The 19,004-nt window shown below is 44.3% G+C and overlaps 1 protein-coding gene across 5 annotated transcripts; it reads right to left on the bottom strand.

Moving 5' to 3' along the window:
* Positions 1-2,906: 2,906 nt before the first annotated feature.
* MFN2 (mitofusin 2) lies at positions 2,907-18,704 on the bottom strand. 5 transcript variants are annotated; one of them, XM_050931549.1, is made up of 20 exons: positions 18,605-18,704; positions 17,483-17,621; positions 17,244-17,305; positions 15,940-16,118; positions 15,146-15,281; positions 14,346-14,508; positions 13,875-13,999; positions 13,479-13,587; positions 13,284-13,391; positions 12,672-12,825; positions 12,351-12,418; positions 12,046-12,167; positions 11,559-11,685; positions 11,132-11,236; positions 10,437-10,539; positions 8,979-9,199; positions 8,672-8,827; positions 7,685-7,881; positions 7,092-7,226; positions 2,907-6,192 (listed from the first exon to the last, which is right to left on the bottom strand). In XM_050931549.1, the coding sequence occupies exons 4-20, from the start codon at positions 16,112-16,114 to the stop codon at positions 6,123-6,125; spliced, it is 2,274 nt and encodes a 757-aa protein (XP_050787506.1). In that variant the 5' UTR covers positions 16,115-16,118; positions 17,244-17,305; positions 17,483-17,621; positions 18,605-18,704; the 3' UTR covers positions 2,907-6,122. The 5 variants fall into 5 exon arrangements, with proteins under 5 accessions (XP_050787506.1, XP_050787505.1, XP_050787508.1 ...); XM_050931548.1 differs by lacking the exon at positions 17,244-17,305; XM_050931551.1 differs by lacking the exon at positions 17,244-17,305 and having other exon boundaries at positions 17,513-17,621.
* Between the last annotated feature and the right edge of the window lie 300 nt (positions 18,705-19,004).

Here is a 19,004-nt window from a genome sequence, read left to right as displayed (position 1 = left end):
CAAGGTGTCTTATTGGCCCCCTCCCCGGGAGGTGAACTCATGTGACAGCACTTCTGAACTCTGAGTCTCCCCTGACCAAGGACAACACCGGTGAGTGTTAATGAGGCTGTTAAAGCCAGAGCTACAACACAGTTCATGCAAACAAACATGCCAGTGGCATTATACTTTCTATTTAAGCAAGAGATACCCCACACTACAAACTGGAGGCCAATGTTAAGGGCAGTCACTTGTTCATCTGGATGTTGAACACTGCTTCCGAACAAGAACAGCAAATGCTCACTCTCTTTCTGCAAGAAACTGACTAGCTAGAAGCATGTGGTGCAACAGTGAAAGACTCACCACATTCAAAAAATGTGCATACATGGTTGATGAATGCACCAATGCAAATGGGCATCAAGTCATTGTGCATGTTATCATGATATCAGGGGTAGGCCAGTAGATACATTTCTAGATGTTCAAGTTATAGAAGACACATCGGCTGCATCTGACATCCCACATCTTAGAAGAGTTAAATGCTTGTCAATTGGACCCTAAACAGACGGCTGCTTGTGCATTTGATGGCGCTGCAAAATTCTCTGGAAGACATGGTGGAGTACAAGCTTTGCTTAGCGAAAAAAGTGTAACCCTAATCCCTCCTAAACACACACTGCAGAGGCCATCTACTCCAACTATCGCTAGTACAAGCTGCAGACTCTTCAAAAGACATTTTAGAAGCTATATATTTAATGTCATTATATTTTTTCAGCAAGAGTCCAAAAAGACTGAATATCTTGGAAAATATAGAAGATACACTGCAACTGAAGTTCAAATTAGTCCAACCTGGGAAAACCCTCTAGCTTTCTCATGATCCATCCTTGGCTGTTGTTTTAAAACTACTCCAGCCATTATTACTGTCTTTGGAAAGCACCTACCAAGATGGGATGGATCTAAGTAGTGAGGCTGGTGGATTACTTTTGCTACTACATTCAGAGAAGACTATCGCCATTCTCTCTCTTGTAAGTCTACTGTCGAAATCACGTAGGTCATAAAACAATGCCATCCAGGCATCTACTACAATAGTAGATCTTTGTCCAGTAATAGACGCTACATTTGGATCCATCAGAGAGCTATCCTTTGAAAAAGTATCAGAAGAAGCAAAGACTTCAATCCAGAAATTGACTAATGAAGACATTTATATTGAATCCTTAAGTGAAGAGGACAAGAACTGTTTGTTAAGACAACTGAAAAAGTACAGACTTGATTCTTAATAATCTACAACAGTGACTTCTAGATTCAACTCAACCTCTATATAGCTTTTACAGATCCCGGTCTATAAAACACCAACAGTTGAGTGGAGGGAGGCACTACCAGCAATGGGGCTGCCATGTGCTCAGGCCAGAAGAGAGAATTTGAACACAGAGTGGAATATCATACGATGAATGAATGAAGATTTGACTTCAATTTTTTTTTTTTAAATCATTAGTGGCTCGACCTAATCTTTGTGCTATGTTTCCCAGGATGAAAGAAGTAGGAATTCATCTCTTGCTACTCCCAGTCACAAAAACTACAGTTGAGCGTTGTTTTTCATCACTGAATAGAATTTTGTGTTCTGAGAGAAGTTGCCTTCTGCCTGATCATGTGGATGAACTAAAGAGCATATCAGTTCAAGGAACAGAAGTACCAGACACATGAGAAGCCACCAAAGATGAATGCATTGCACTCAAGAAGTTATTTAACAGTTGTGCAAAATTATAACAAGAAACCAAGAAGGATTTAGGTGTAGTGCTTCACAGAAGGCTTGAGTAGCCAACTTTTAATTTGTGTGATGATTTTAAAACGTGAGTTAAATCTAATGGTCATGAAACATTTTTCAGTATGGTGTCATACAGCCCACCTTCACGGTCTCATTCCTCATTGGCCCTGACCCCTCCTCCCCCCCTGTAAATTTGAACACCCCTCCTAATTTCAATTCCTGGGGAAAACACTGGCTGGATCATGCTGGGTGAAGATCCATGTCTCGTGGCAGAGCTGATGGAAACAGAGGCCTGGCTTAGGAAGTGGGATAAGGAGGAAATCAGTTTGCTCATAAATCCGATTCAGACACCACATTCCCTTGTCTGGGAGCATGCCTTCCATTACCTTTGCCAGGGCAGCCTGGGAAGCAAGGAGGTGTACAAAGGAAGTTCTTTAGTTAGTAATTAATTTAGGGCAAGCCAGGAGAGCTATTCTGAATTAGCAAATATCACCCAAATCAGGGCAGGGTAATAGCGCAACGCTGGCAGGGGTATGCACAAGATGGTCAGGGACAACTAATAAACATGCAAGATGAGTATACCTTCAAGGATATGAGGCATTTTATTAGTTGTCAGAATGGTCTCCATTCCTCACCTTATGTTTCACAAAATCTAGACACAATTCAAGTGAAAAGGCTCAGACCCCCTACCACTGAGACACTCGTGTGCTGTAGCCTTGGACGTGTTACTCTGGCTCTGATTTTTCAGGAGTGCTAAGCACCTGCAACTCCCAACTGAAGTCAGCAGGCGCCCCAGTTGGTCAAACATTCCTGGAAATCTGGCCTTTAACCTCTCTGTCTGATGATGTGAGGATGAACTTTTACATAGCATTAGTCAACCACTAATAGTTTAGGCTTTCTTCTCAAGAAATCACTAATTCAGTTGCTCCATCTCAGACTCAAATCCCACCCGATGAGATAAAATGACCTCATACATCAGGGCGTGCCAAGGTTTGCTGTGAAGAAAGTACAGTGAAGAACTCCCAAGTGGTCAATATGAAATTATCAACAATAGGCTATTAACAAATGATGAATAAGAGCTATTCCCTGTTACTCCAAAGCACGTTTTCTTCAGAATTTACTGAACTAGCTCATGGAGATTTTGTATCGAGATAGGTAGGACACACACACACAATTTTCCCCCTCCAATTCATTTTTATTTTGGTTTCCAATTTTAACTGCATTGATACAGGAATAATTCATGCAAATGTCTCATCTTAAATACAGCAGGGAGAAAACTCACTATTAAGAGGGTTTAAGAGTTCCATCAACTCAACACAAAAAAAAAAACCAAGAAAAAAAATAAATTAGCAGCAATAAAATAAAGTGCATTTAGCCAAACTTCTTTAATATGAACCTGGAGGAGTCTGTTCTTGCAATCCTTTGCTCTCATACGTAAGAGAGGATCACTCCCCATTAGGAGGCAGAGGCAAACTGTCTCCATAATACACAGCAACACAGTGAACTCTTCCACCCGTCTGTATTAAAGGAGTTCAGTTGTATTTTGCTTTAGTTTTAGAAGAATCAAATTAATTGGCAATTATGTTTAACTTTGATTCTGTCAATATAACATGCATCAGGCAATCTTCTCCAGACTGTAGTGGCTAGGGTTAGATACTCTGAAGAACATTTCTCTGCCTAAATTAACAATTTTGCTTTAAAAAAGGTTCAAGTAATTCTTATCTGGCCTGTAGAACGAGCGGTTTCACTGCCATAGTGAGAATGCCCAAGTCACCAAAAATCTCTGAAGAAAGCTTTAGCAATATCAACTCAATAGCAAGACACCCTGTTTTGCTTCTACCATCCTTTAAAGGGGGTTCAAAGACCACAATATACTATCTGATTTGAAGCCTATGCCACTTATCAGATTATCTTCAGGGGTCTGCACAAAGACCTGGCCACTTGAAGTGGTGAACGTCCCAGAAAGTCACATCAGCACTTTCCAGAGTCCCCATGTAACAGAGCATTATCCTTCCTGCACTTGGGAACAAAGAATTTCCTACTGCAGCAGGGATCTGCCTATTGTTTTGACTCATCAGCAACCTATACAGCCTGCTGTAACGCTGGATTAGCAGCCCTGCAGTCCAAAGGGTGGAGTTTATCAACAGGACATGCTGCTGCTGCTGCTGCCTCTGCTGACACACACACTCACAACAATGACCTGGAGAAACCACCTGCAGAAGCAAGAATTCAGTCTCTTTGTCTATTCAGTCTTTGAGCTCAGGAAGAAGTTATTGCAAGCTGTGATGGCAACTGTGGTGGGAACACACATTCTTTAGGAAACAGACTAAATTATTCCCATTCCCCAAAGGCTACTGAAGAGCCATGAGAAGGCCATGACTTTCCAGTTTGAGTTGGATTCAAACCAGCAAGCTAGAAGTGAAATGTTCCATTATCCCATAGCTAATGCTCTGAGCCATCCCCTGGCAGAATCTATTCCCCTCCCTTCCATCCCAAAATGCATCTGACTTGCTTCTTGTGACAAGAACTTAACAGAACTCTCAGTCTACCAACACTCTGAGCTAATCCACTGGAAAATCCCAAATCCTAGTGCTTCAAAGTTAAAATAACCTAACTGGCTTAATGTTACTTCATTATTTATCCTCCCTCAGACACTAGATAACATCTCCCTCCTCCTTTCTGGGACTAGATGAGAAGCAAGTACGCTGGTTGCTGGCACATGGGTATCGACATCTGTACTTGAGCAAGAAGTCATTCCAAAGCCTGTTGATACCATTTTCAAGTAGCACTGTCAATATGACAAACTCCCTTCAGTCTTTCTAACCTCAGCTGGGACCTCCTTAGAGAGTTATCCCACAGGGACTCATTCTGGATTCTTTGGAGACATCTCTGACTTCTGGAGACATGCCATGGGAAAAAGAAAAGCCCCATCACTATTCATGGTGGATAAGCATCTTCCTCAAGCTTGGGGGCAGACACCTGATCCTGCTGCTATTGAAATCAGTGGGAGTTTTACCTCCCGTTTCAGTGGTAACAGGCTCAGGCCCACATTGTTCTGAACATGATCAGAATTAAACTGCATTTAGGGCAAACCCCAAAACCAACCTGATCTGTTTACAAATAAAGCAAAGCTTAGGAAGTTATGGTGACCCATTGCTTCCCTGGCATGGAATTTCCACACCAATACACGTCTCCTTGGCTCCATATGAGCTGCACTGAATCAGCCCATCTTCATTCTGTTTAACCTCTTCCCCCCGCCCTCCCACGGAACCATATTAATGCAGACAGTAACATCCTATGGAAGCTCTACATGAAGCAAGATCTCCTACAGCTTGTAATCTATCCTGTCCTAAAGGCCATGTAGTGATAATGGAATTCCAGAAGCCTGCATCCCAAAACACGCACTTTCAAAAAACACATTTGTCTATATATTTCATAAAGTAGCTATTCACACCCTGCCAACTGGCCCGTCTCAGATCCTGCTTATCTTTCTCAGTAAGATACCAACCTACCAGGTCACCAAATGCAACTCCTAATTCCACTAACTCCACAATAACTACGTGACGACAGTCAGTCAGTTTTGTCTCTGCCATGATGTGTCTCTCAAGTAACACAGGGCTAGGCAAAGAGCTTTCTTAAACTGAAGAACTTGCAGAAGGAAGATGCCCCAAACCCAAAGAGACCAGGAGATGAAATTTACTACAGCAGGATCCCAACCTCCAACCAAAAAATGATTTGTTTTCTGTTCCTGGGTCTTATTTGCACTGACACTTCACCATGGAAAGAAAAAGAGCAGCAAGTCTCTCTCCCACTCTCTCTCCAACAAGTCTCTCCCCCGCTGTATTGCAATTGAAGAGTAATGAAGAAGTGTGACTAGATCTCTGCATGGGCTGTTAGAGTGATATATGGGCCTCTAGATGTGTGGGGGGAGGAGGGGGCAATGGTCTGCATTTAGATGACTAGCTGCTTTTCACAGACAGATCTGATCTTGTGACTACCTCAAAGGATCATCTACATCCATCTTTACATATTAAGGTGATAATTCATCAAGGGGGAATTTTTGAACCTGATGAACTTTGGTGACTAGTGAGATTTTTTTTTTTTTTTTTTTTTTAAAACAACTGACCAACTACCCTACTTCGTTCTGCATTACAAAAGCCTCCTGTAAGTGTATGAAGCAGAAATTCCTTCTAATCTCCCTGGCAGGCAAGAAGAGAGGTGTGTTGAGAGGTTGGACATGATAGGGGAAAGAAGAATCCCATTGTTCACATGGTGATAGACCACGCAACAGCTTGCTTTTCCTCGTGCTCCTTAGGGATTCCATCACCCACCATGTTCTCTGCAGCAGTTAAGAAAGCACTGAAGGGAAATGGTTTCTTGCCTTCCCACATTATCTGCTCTGCTGCAGGTACTGATGCGTGAACATGTTGAGTTCACTGTCCAGCCAGCCTGCTTTATTCCTGCAAGAAAGAAGAAAAAAATCTCAGTTAGGCCTATGCATTGAAGTTGGTTCACATTCACTGCCCACTCTAGTCTGAAAAGGTATGAAAAGGATGCACGAGTGGCAAAGAACGGAGAGAGCTGCCACAGAGTCCCATAAGTAGGTGTCTCTACTCTAGGTCAGGGAGCTTGCATGGACAGTGATTTATAAGTTTTGGGATTCAAACCAAAATCCTAGTTGCAAGTTTAAAGTGATCTCATCCACTGTTTGTGGGACTGGAATATTTGAGAGGGGAGCTCCTGGCCCATCTGGAATGAAGGTGAACAGCAGAAACTCACATGCCCTGCAATGAGGAGGGAAAAAGGCCCTTTGTCTCATTTTAGGAGATATGAGTCCTCATGGTAGGACCCATGGTTTTCTTGGGTTTGTGATGATCCTGACCAGATCGAGAGTCAGAAGAAAATGGTCAAGTCCCAGATATCTGACTAGTGCTAGATGACTAAAAATGTCTGGCAGCATAGGAAAAAAAATCAGTTTTTCCTACAGAAGGAAGGAAGAGGCTGAAGGTAACAACCCAACGGCTACCAAAGTTCCAGGAACATCCCTGGAACCCTCTCTTCTTACAGGCTGAATGAAGGCAATGCCATCTACGTGAAAGGATATACAACAGATCTATGTTCAGAAGCAATGTAAGATCTGGTCCCTTAGGAACACGCATTGGCTCTTTGGAAGATACAGAGATCAAGTACCATGTTTACTTCACTTCCAGGCAGGAGTGAGTTGATGCTACAGTAAGGCACAATCTGACCTGAAGAGTCCAGGGAAATCTCTACATTACATGTAATTGTGACTCCACTAAAGATGGCACAGAATACAGACAGTTCTCCACGAATTTGCTGTCAGGAGCAAAGATCTCACCTGAGCAGTTTTGCTTTGCTTTGCAATGAGTCCAAGATTTCAATTTTTTTATTCATGGCAGCAATTTCCTGCTCAAGATTCTCCCGTGTGACATCCACCTGCTGACACAAGTGAGCAAATGTCCCAGCAAGCTCCCTAGAAAATGGAGAGAGGAGGGAAGAGAGAAGAGATCAAACTCAAAAAGGTATTTACACTGTGCACTGATTTGATTATACCACCTCCAGTAAGCCTAGCTTGACACTCTCCCTTCCCATTCCAGCTTCAGAACATTTCACAATCAGTGGGCGACAGGGAATTTACTGCAAGTTCTGGACAGTGCCATAGGAACTTCAGGATTTGATACTCTTAAAGTGTTAGTACTCATGTTTAAAAGCACCAGGTTACTATGATGACAGGTGTTTTAGAAATACAAGTGATAAAGTTTTAATGCATGCTCATCCGTCACTGTACATTTTTAGACCTGGGAGTACCGACTACGCACAACAGACCTGTCATGTGGTAGCCTGGGTGACAGCTGGCCTTACATGGCTTAATGGAGAGTACCTTGAAAATGGTGTTATTTAAAAGAGATTAGTTGAACTGAGGCAACTCACTGTTGGACTTGGTGGCTGCAGTTGGAGCCTGTGTAGCTGACAATGAGCTGCAGTTTCTCACTCGCATACTCCACAAACTGACGTTTGAAGGCTCTCTCCTTCGCTTTCATAGTCCAAGTGAGGCGCTCATATACATAAAGGAGCCCGTAAAGGCCAAAAGAGAGAGCAATCAGTCTCCAGCCCACAGCCTTCCAGACCTGTAATAATAAGCATAGTAGAAAGGTAGCATAAGTCATCAGCCAAGAATGATGCTAACTTCTTACAATGGAACAGAAAACACTTGAAAAAGGTCCGTAAGTGTAAGGGATCTCTTTTCTCTTCACAGTATCCTTGTCTCTGAAGTGTAGGCAATTAAGCAAGAGCCTTCTTAAAGAGATCTTCCATATATGGACTAGGGCCTTGGATTCTAGCTCCTGCTCTAGGAAGGATCTGCTGTGCAACTTCAGCCAAGTCTCTCGACTTCTAATTTTGGATGCCCAGCTTGAGGCACGTAGAGCTTATTTTTGAAGGAGCTAAGCTCCCACATCCCCAAATTAATGGAAGCTGCAGGAACTCAGCACCTCTGGGGGGAAAAAAACCAGCCCAAAGTGTCTGAAGTTGGGAATCCCAAAAGTGAAAGTACACAGTACCAGAGACTGATTGTGAAAGTTTCAGCCTTCACCTCTGTCTTAGCTTCCCCGCCATTGAAATGGGAATAATACTTACTTACCACCCAGGCTCAGAAGAGTAGTAGTTAATGTTTGTAATGTGCTTTGAAAGTGTTATTTTATCTTAACAGCCTTGAATCCACCCCCAAACTTCAAGTGCAATAGTTCATGGATCTCTCCCTTTCGATTTTCCTTGGGATACAACACTTCGCTCTAGGCTCCACGATGGATGAATATCACATCAGTTACTGACTGAAGCCTGCAGTCTAAATAACTCTCCAAATCAAACAGCACAACTAGCTCTGAAAAACAATTGTCTGTACAGAGATTTTCAACCCACCACTCCACCAATCACGAGGATCCCCATGGAAGTTCTGGAAGTCAGTGATGCCAATCCAGTCACCATAGACACCATGAGCTCTTCCTGGGTCATAGAACCCTGGGGTAGGGGAGGCATACTGGGATTCGCTGGGGTTAAAGGTAAAGGACGTTGAATCTAATTAGAAGGGAAAAAGAAAAAAAGCCGCAGATAAAAAGGGAGAACGTAAGCCACAGCTGTTTCTTTCAGAGCTCTGACAGCCACTGAAGTCTTCAGTGAAACCCAGTATCTACTGCTGACCCGCTGAACATTTAATGAGATGTCATACCTGGTCATTATAGCCCATCAAGGCCCGGCGACTGTTCTTTGGTCCCAAAAACCTATTCACAAGCATTGTCCAGCCAAGAGAAAAATGGAATTCAACGTCCTCTTGGAAGTCGGCACAAAGCTTGTCACAGTTCAGGTCATAGCTGAGTGCGAAGCACTGCCGTGGGATCAGCATGTCTATTTGACCCCGTAGAGAGACTGGGAGAAGGGGTTTTAAACCATCTGCAGGTGAGAAATGGGAGAGGATAGGAAAAACGTCAGCATAATTGAGAAGTACGAATGGGCTTGACTGGAATCAAACAGGCTCTCAGTTCTGTGCTTACCTTGTTTATCAGTTAATTGGTGTCTCTTAAAAAATAAACAACAACAACAACAACAAATAATAATAATAAAAAAAACAAACAAAAAACCCACCCAAACCTGACCCAGAACAATTGGTAGGATCTGAAATTCATTATGGCCAAATATGGCACTAAGGTTCCCCAGAGCAGTCATTCTCCAATTTTCCATTTTATAGACCACTTTGGGAGAGATCCTTCTGTGGACCCTTCCCTTGCCGCTTCTCTCCTCTTTTCCCTATCACTTCCCCATAGTTACCTAGAGCAGAGGTTCTCAAATAGTGGTCTGTGGACCACCAGTGGTCTGTGAGTGCCATTCAGGTGGTCTGCGGATAGTTCCCTCTAATCTATGGGCCACTGCAGTCTATGATTCGTAGTCTGAGAATCTCTGTTACACAGAAGTTGCCAGAGGTATCATTTACCCCTTCCATTATATAAATTAGCACATGCTCTGACATTAAAAAAGGCAAATGCATCAAATCTCCACCATTTGGTTTTATTTAAAACAAATGGCCACCTTGTCTTGACCACACTAAACCATAAACTATGTTTCATAAAATAATTTTGAAACTGCTTCAAGAAAAGTATGGTTCCTACCAGCTGTGGGCGGGAGCTTTGCTAGAGCAACCGGCAAAAAGCCCCTGCAGTGAGACTAACTGAAACTATTGCAAATCGTGCACATCACAATAATCAAACCTTTTTGTGGTAACACGGAGAAGATTCCTATTCCTGCAATGAGGTCTTGTCCAGAGCATCTTGTCACAGCAAGATCTGCAAGCCTTTTAGTTAGTGCTACTGCATTTTTGCTGCATAAGCCTCATCAAAGGTGCTACTGTTTTTGAAATTGTATAGAGCAAACTGCTCCCAAGCAGAGGAGGTGGGTGTGAAGTTTCAATCCAGAATGAGTTTCATGACACGGAAAACCCCTAAGAACAGGTATTTAAGAGGGACCATGCAGACACTGAACTACAGTCTCACTAAACAAGGCACTATTAATTGAGAAGTTGCAACCAGTTCATCGGCCCTCACAGCCTATCTAAACCTGCATGGACACAATTGCCATGCTAGACTTATTTTCATTTGTCTGTAGTAAGGGCTGGTTCTTAACGTGCTGTACTGACCTATCATTTCTTGTTGCATGGTTTGCAGGGAAGCAGTGATGGCATTAGAACATCGATCTGACATGTTACGGCCCAAACCCTCCTCAATGTGTCGATGTAGTTCCTGAAACAGACAGAAAACAGAGGCTGACACTGAAGCAGATCCAGACACAAGATGCATCATTATCCAGACTGCTCGTTAACTGCAGGTGCTGGAATCGCCAAAAACAGGCAGTTCAAAATAGGAAGCATACATTCTATCCGCCCACAATCCCGCCATCAGTTAAAAGTAGTCCAATATTGCAAGAGGGAAGTGAGGGGGCAAGGAAAAATAGAACTAACCAGATGACCCCTGCTTTAGTGAAAATGCTGCTTACATTTCATCTACACCATACAAAGTGAAAGGAGATACTAAGACAACTACTGCCTTATGTCATGCCCTGCAATTAAATACCATATATTTTTATACCAGTCTATTACTACTAGGTTAGTCTGGAAAGCCCCGGTTCCTTTTCTGGGATGTAATGAAACCCTCAAAGCACAAGAGACAAATATGAACTAATAATTTCTGCACTACAAGGAACGGTGCCTACACTTAACTTTCAAGTGCACAGGGTATTTTGAACAGCTGGTGGCAATTTCTGAGACATCAGAGCAAGAAACAAAATTGCTTAGGTGGCTGGTCCAACATGTTAAAAGCCAGTATCATTACTCACATTCTTGTAAACTTTGAGGACAACTGGAGATGGGTGGAAATCCATCTGGTAGTCATCTACCAACACTGAGAGTCGCCTAATCTCTTCAGCCATTGCATTTGACACCTGAAAGTGCAACCACATACTGTATGTACAGGGTTATCTGGAACACTAGCAGAGAAAACTCATGACTATTCCCAGGATAGCTGAAAACAGCTGTTAGAAAGATTGATTTACTAATAAGCAGCAACACACAGATAAACCAGTTACCTCTATAGCAATAAGTCTCCAACACATATGTTTTAGCAGAACCCGTGACTTCAGTGCTTATTCAGTATGTTGTGTTTTCTCAGCTCCTAATCCGCCTCCCATCTTCCAGTCAACCCTTCACACCTTTCCTTTCATCCTTCTGATTGGCCTCTAGGCCAATGAAGCACCTGTTCCTTACCTGTCTTTCTACCTCTTCTGTGATCTGTTTTATTTTCATCTTGTAGTCCTGAGTGAGCAGCTCCAGCTGTTTGTCAATAAAACCCAAGCGCTCCTGTCGTTCCTCTCGCATCTCCAGACAGTAAACCCTGAGAAAAGAAGGTGCCTGTCAGAAAGAAGCATCAGCACATCTCTGATCTGCAAGCTAAATGGAATCCCAGAGGTAAGACATTTGGGGGGAGCAGAGATTTTCTTTTCCGGGGACAGGCACTAACAATATTTAAGACATGTTACACACAAGTAGCATACAGGAGAGATAGGGGGTTTCCTCCATAATTATGCATTAGTTGCAGGAGTAATGGTATGTGTCCTCCTGTCTCTAGCAATTTTGTATGCTATACTGTGATTTTAAAAGCAAAGGCCCGGTAGCCATGTTTCCCAGACTCCCTCCCAGAGATATTCAGTGCTAGCTTCAGTCTTGTGTGCACTGAGTCTCTGCAGCTGCTCACCTCTGCTCCTGGGCAGCAATATGCAGAGAGTCCATGATAAGGCGAACATCTTCAGCAATCTGCTTGGCTCTCACTGTGTGCTGCTCAAACTTTGTTTTCACTGCAGACTGGGAGATGCATTCCTGTGCACACAGAGGCAGCCATCAGAAAATCAGCAGCGAGTAGAGGCATTAACATAGACCTCTCTCCTGCATCATTTATTGTCAGGACACAGTGCCAGCCCAAAGTTACACACTCCATTCTTTTTCCTCCCCTCAAGAGGACTGTGACTCATATAGTAGCTTGGTATGAATGATGGTGCTCACCTCAAATCGTCTCTCGAAGTTTTGAAACTCAAACATTCTTACTTGAAATCCTTCTGCCAATGCTCCACCTAGGGCAAGGTGGAGGACACAAGGTCACTAGGGCAAGTTTACAGAAAGTGAACAGAGAATTTGAAGCACCAGCAGGAAAGGCAGGAACATCTCTGGGGCTGGTTGTACTGACCTGCCAGATACCTTTTTGTTTAATTTTGGCTTCTCTTCACTCCCCTACTTTTTAGTTAAATCACCAGTTGATTATTTGGGATAAGACAATCTCTACCTTCCCACACAAATGAAATGAAAGAGAGCTGGTAGTTTTCCTACCTCCTTCCGGCATCCCTTGAGCTTTCTGGATCCTGGCATTTAGCACTTCCTTCGCTGACACAAAGAAGATGCGGTCCCCAGCCTGCGCTCGATCCACCACACCCAGTTCATCCACTAGAAAACTGGTGCAGCGCTCCATGTGCTGTCGACGGACCTGAAGGATAACCCCGCCCCCCCAACAGTTTTAAAGTCTGCTTGATAGTCCACACCATTGCATTCAACAGGATCAGGCAATCAGATGCCCCCTGCAGGCCCTATTGTAGACTTATATTGCTATATAAGAATATTTTGCTATTTTATAGCTCCTTTGTGGGTCTCAAAGCACTTTTCATACATTAAGCCTCACGAAACCCCTGTAGGATAGCTGAATACTCTAACCATTTTACAAATACATAAACTGAGGCATGAAGATATTAAGTGATCTGTCACAGGTCCCCAAAAATGTCAGTGACAATAACCATTAGACCATACTGTCTGCCAGATGACTGACTCCTCATTATGGTAAGCAAAGTCCAAACTGTAAGAGAATCATCCTCTATTACCGCTAGCCACTCCTCAGCTCACAGAACGGATCCCAGTTTGAGTGAACACCAATTTAAATATGGCACAAACCTCCTCCATGTATTCAGGTTCTGAAGCTGATGCATCCCAGCGGTTATTCAGGATAAAAATGTTGGGGCGAGACAGACGCTCGTTCACTTTGTGGAAGAACTGCTTCTCCTAAACAAGGAAATCACATATCAATATGCAAAATGTCAAAGCATTTACCCCAAACCAGCAAGCATTTACAAGCGGAATTCGAGTTACCGTTTGCATCAGCGTGGATTCAGAGTTTGCCACCAACACAAATACATCAGCATCCAGACAAAACTTGTCAATCCAGCTGTCCAGCTCTGTGGTTACATCAATGCCAGGGCTACAGATAACAGAAAAACATGTCACGAGAACTGTGAAACTTCAAAAATACAATTAGACATTCTCCGAAGAAGAAAGCAGCACATTACATTTTCTTACAAAAGATGCTTTCAAAAGGTGTAGCTGCTCAGCACAGCTAATGTCCATACTTGAGCTACACTGTGTTTTGGGGCTATTTAGTTCAGGAAATGAAGGAATTATTAAGTGGCACTCCATCTGCATTTCTCAGCTCTGCTTCCAGGTCACTTCACATCAGAGTCTCTGTACGGGAAGAGTGAAATCTCTCACCTGTCCATAAGCACTAGATCATCCTTTAAGAGAGGACATTTGGAATTGGGCCACATCACACTGACCAGGCTGCCAGCATGCAGAAATTCATTTTGATGGAGAGCATGAGCCAGTTGATTGACTGTCTGTCGAAGGGAAGGGAGCGAGAAAAGATCGACAGGAGTATGTTATTAATGTCTGATAACTGCTAGAATAATTATGTCCCCGCCCTGAAATATTCACAGACAAGAATAAGTCAAGACCCAAATGAGAATTATTTTCTCCCTTTACTGAAAAAGGGGCTGCCCCATAAAACTGCACACATGTCCCTGCTGAGAAAAAGCTCCATCTATTAGGAACTGCTCAAGGGCAGGATTTCTCACACACATTACTGAGATTACCCTTATCAAGAGAAAATTCCTTTCTGAAATCTCTTAGATTGGGACAAAGTCCATCATCATCATCATCATCATATACTACTTGGGAACTTACCTTGACACTCCTCTTCTCCTCTGAGCCTTCAGTAAGTAGGAAGGCATCGTGACCATCCGTCCCTTCCACACGCAGGAAACAATTAGTGGTGTGCCCAATCCCTGAGGGAAGGACTTTATCCCATAGCATGGCATTTATCACTGTGCTTTTTCCATTGCTTGTCCTGGGGTTAAATGCAGAATGATTCATTGGGGCTCTCAAGACACAGCTGTGCTCTTTGCATATTATAGCCACTCAAATCCCAAGTCCCAATCAGATCCAGAAAGTGGTTGGTCATATATTAGAAGCATTCTATCGGTATAGGAATACTGAAGTACTACAACAGAAGAGCATTCCTAAAGTGGGTGTTTTGTTCAGTACAGATTATTCTATCTCCCCTGAGCAAAACAAGCCATACCACTAATGGTGCAGTTTTGCTGGTATGTCTGAGTGTACTCTTGGGACTTTTGCTGGCTCAGACATGTTGATCGGAGATCACACCTCTTCACACTGTCCAAACTGCGCCAGAAGCAGCCCCTCAGTGTAAACATGACCGTAGTGCATTAGCTGCCATATGCAACTTGCTGGTCAATCAGTACTAAAAGGACTTATTTGGGCATAAGCTTTCGTGGGCTAGAAGCCACTTCTAAACAGAGTGAGGGATTCTAAATGAAAGTGAGAGAATACCAGTGATGATCAGACTTTTACATTTCAGGGTCTGGACAGTTTGTGTTCCTATAAATACTTTTCACTGGCCATGATCCTAAAGATCCCAGTTGCTTCACTGAGAAGAGTCCAGGCAACACAATTATCCAACTCACCTGCCAAAAAAAGCCACTTTCATGTGTCGCCGTGCCAGCACCTCACTAATGCCACTGACTTTTGACAGGTATCCTTTGACTTCCAATACCTGCTCTTCTGTGGTGACAGGGTCAAGTTCCACATTCCTGTATGTTTCTAAAACGCAAATAAATTGTCCCCCCGAATTTCAGAAGTAATTTATCAACAGCAAAATAAATCTGAATGAATCTAATTTAAGTCCCTGGAGTGTAGTTATATATTTATCTGCGTGGCAGTCAGACCCTGCTTGTTTGAGGGCCACAAACAAGTACATCGTGCCTATACCCTGAAGCCTGTTTCACTGGCGGTTGAACAGTGCCCCCTCTCTTAACTCTAAGGGTTGTCACGTAAAAGAGTGCCTTGAACAGCACACAGCTGACATTTCACACCCCATAGAGCTTTAAAGCCAATTTCTGGCATTAACAGATTAAGAAATGCACAGCAGTGTCACAAGTAACATTCACATATTGCCAGCAATAGCATGTCAGGACTGTAAGAATCAAAGGATTAAAGACAGAAAAAAATCAATGCAGCCTAGTACAAGACTAACTTCCTTAATTATTTTTTTTAAATATCAGTTCAAAGATAATTAAAATCTGAGATCAACTTGAACATTCAGAAGCCTGTACCTTTATCCAAATTTGATGCAATTTTGTCTCTTATAAGTATACAGGTCTAGTGATTGCATTTAATCTAGTGTTTTTTGTGTGACGTACTGAAATAAACAACGCACTACTGTACACATGATGGCGGGCTACTCAGGGATACAGCTTACCTTCCAGGAATGTGGAACTCTCCTGGATATATGCAGCCAACTGTTCAAAGATGCCATTGATTTTCTTCTTTGCAGTGACAAAATGTTTCAGTGGAGAAGCATTTACCTCAGCCATGTGTCTTTTATCCTTCTTTACAGCAACTATGGACTTGGAGCGAGTGAACAACAGGGACATTGCGCTATGGGGAAAAAAATCTAATAAGATACAATTTCTTAAACACTCATTCCTGCCCAAGTAAAGTTTTTTTCAAATGTTTCTATTACCCAAACAGCTAAAAATAGCTAACACATTTTAAAGAACACTGTTACAAAGAGTCTATATATTTCACAAATATAAGCGTCGGAGTAGCAGATCAATATGAATCATGCCGGTTATTGCCACCCAGATTTCTTATATGGACAATTTAGATTTTAAAATCTAAATTTGATTGCAATTTTTGTTTCACATGGTATTTAAGCCACCAATCTATGGTCACCGAGAAACTCACGGAATACATTATGGAACAATCAGCTACAGCCGTCTACTCCAGAGAAAGGAATTGAATCTAGGCCTGCCACTTACCATGCTAATAACCTAGCCACTTGTCATCCTTCCTTTGTTCTCTTTTTCTAATCTCTACTTCCTTTTAATATAGAAAAAGTTTAGAAAAAAGCATTGGGAGTATAAAAATGTTACTTCCCATTTATGTTTGCAGTGTTGTTGTAGCTGTGTTGTTCCTGGGATGTTAGAGAGAGAAGGTGGGTGAGGTCTCTTTCACCAACAGAAGCTGGTCCACTAAAATATATTACATCACTCATTTTGTGTCTCTTGAAATTTACAGCATTTTACTTTTTAGAGTACTTCCAAATATTAGAAAATATTTCAAAGTGTTGTATCCCCATTGTACTGATGACAAAACTGAGGCAAAGAGATGATGGGACTCTTTCCCAGATTAAAAAATAGAACACAGTTCTTGGCTCCCTGCCACGTGCTCCAAATCACTACTACCCATGCCTTTGGAGCACAGAATCGAGCATACAGACACCAGATGCAAAAATACTGAATTTCAGTCTCAGAAAGCAATTACAGTGCATTGGTGAAGCTCCCTATAGCACCAGAACAATCATTACTGCATTCCATTGTAAAAAGGGCCATATTGGGTCAGAACAATGGTCCATCTAGCCCAGAAACCTGTCTTCCAACAGCAGCCAATGCCAGGTGCTTCACAGGGAATGGACAGAAATGAACAACAAAAGACGTCACCCCAAGATTCCTAAAAGTGCTACTAAATAAACATCTCAGAAACGTTATTTTAACAGCTCACCATAGTGCCCCTACATCCAACTATGTTGCAATATGAAAGAGTCTAAGGCCTTCAGAGGGACCCTAGTGGGAAGAGGGAAGTATCCTTTTTGATTAATGCTGTGAGGAAGCCTGTAACCCACTACATCAACAGCTAGTGAAGTGAAACAGGAGCACTTCATCCCTTCTGCCCTTTCATGAACCAGTGACTCTGCCCCTCCAGGGAAGGGGAAGAGGAGGAAGGTTGCAAGCCTAGCTTACTTTCAGGATGAGTGATAAGTTTTCACAAGCCAGGCATGGTCAGCTCCCTCTGTCCCACGTGCCAATGACTGCTTTTCACAGTGCTCACTTCTCTGGGTGGGGCTTGGTCTGGCAGCTCCTGGGGCAATGCGGATCCAGCCTGTCCCAGTCATGGGAGGAGAAGGAGCGAGATCAGATGGTGCACACAAACCCGTGAGGGTTCAGGGTGAGTAACTGTCAGGGCAGGCAGTTCAGGGTCTTGCACGCATGACTGTGTAGATGTGGGCATTACATACCCTGACCCCACCGCCCTTTCTGGGAGGGCACACCCAGCACACACCCCAAGTCAATGTGCCTTGTACACCTGAGTGCACACACCCTAACCCACCCTCTCCAAGCCCTCCACACAGTATGCACACCCAGCGCCTGCGTGCCACGCACACGTGAGTGTCCACCCTAACTCCACTCTCCTCCAGTGCCCTGCACACTGTACGCACACCCAGCGCCTGTGTGTGACACACACGTGAGTGCGCACACCCTAACCCCACCCTCCTCCCCAGTGCCCTGCACAGTATGCACACCCAGCACCCGCGTCACACACACGTGAGTGTGCATCCTAAACCCACCCTCCTCCCCAGTGCCCTGCACAGTATGCAAACCCAACGCCCGCGTCACACACACGTGAGTGCGCACACCCTAACCCCACCCTTCCCGTGCCCTGCACACAGTATGCACACCCAGCGCCCGTGTCACACACGTGAGTGTGCATCCTAAACCCACCCTCCTCCAGTGCCCTGCACAGTATGCACACCCAGCGACCGAGTGTCACACACACGAGTGTGCATCCTAAACCCGCCCTCCCCGTGCCCTGCACAGTATGCACACCCAGCGCCCGCGTGCCACGCACACGAGTGTGCACACCCTGACCCGGCCCCTCTCCCCGGGCCTTGCACACGAGGGGGCACGCAGGGCCTCGTACGCGATGGGTGGAGGAGACCCAGCCCCTACAGCTCCTCCCCGGGGGGCGTGTCTGTGCGGCCCGGGTCCTCGCTTCTGCGTCGCCGCCGCCTCGCCTCCCATCCCGCTCCCCAGCTCCCGTTCCGGGGGGGGCCCGGCTGCGGCCCGGTTCTCCCGGCCTCTCACCTTCACCTTCTCTCCCGCACGGCGGCCATGACACCCCAGCATCGTCATCGGAGCGCGCCAGGCAGTGCGCGTCACGACACCCGCGCGACTGGCGGGAACCAGGCGATTCCGGTCCATCCCTTGTCTCCCCAATGCACTATGGGAGGAGTAGTCCAGGTGCGCCCCTTTCCCAATGCCTCATGGGATCTGTAGTTTGAGTCAATCGCTTTAGCCCAAGGCCTCATGGGAGCTGTAGTTTGAGTCAATCGCTTTAGCCCAAGGCCTCATGGGAGCTGTAGTCCTCAGAGGTTGACCTTCCCCTCCTGCTCTTTACCTGGGCAGTGGGAGCTGGTGGGAGCAGCAGGGTTCTGGGAGGAGATTCATTTCTGCAGCCCCAGGGGCATTGTGCCTCCCTGGGAGA

This window comes from Gopherus flavomarginatus, chromosome 21 (assembly GCF_025201925.1).
Source record: "Gopherus flavomarginatus isolate rGopFla2 chromosome 21, rGopFla2.mat.asm, whole genome shotgun sequence".
Lineage (NCBI taxonomy): Eukaryota > Metazoa > Chordata > Testudines > Testudinidae > Gopherus > Gopherus flavomarginatus.
Note: the sequence above shows the minus strand (reverse complement) of the source record. Positions and strands in the feature narration are given on the sequence as shown.

Coding starts and splice junctions, on each gene's coding strand:
- MFN2 (XM_050931549.1), bottom strand. CDS start 16,114: ATGTCCCTGTTGTTCACTCGCTCCAAGTCCATAGTTGCTGTAAAGAAG. Junction 12,419..12,671: donor TCAAGGGATGCCGGAAGGAG/GTAGGAAAACTA, acceptor ACCTTGCCCTAG/GTGGAGCATTGGCAGAAGGA. Junction 7,227..7,684: donor TGCAGCCACCAAGTCCAACA/GTGAGTTGCCTC, acceptor TCCATTTTCTAG/GGAGCTTGCTGGGACATTTG.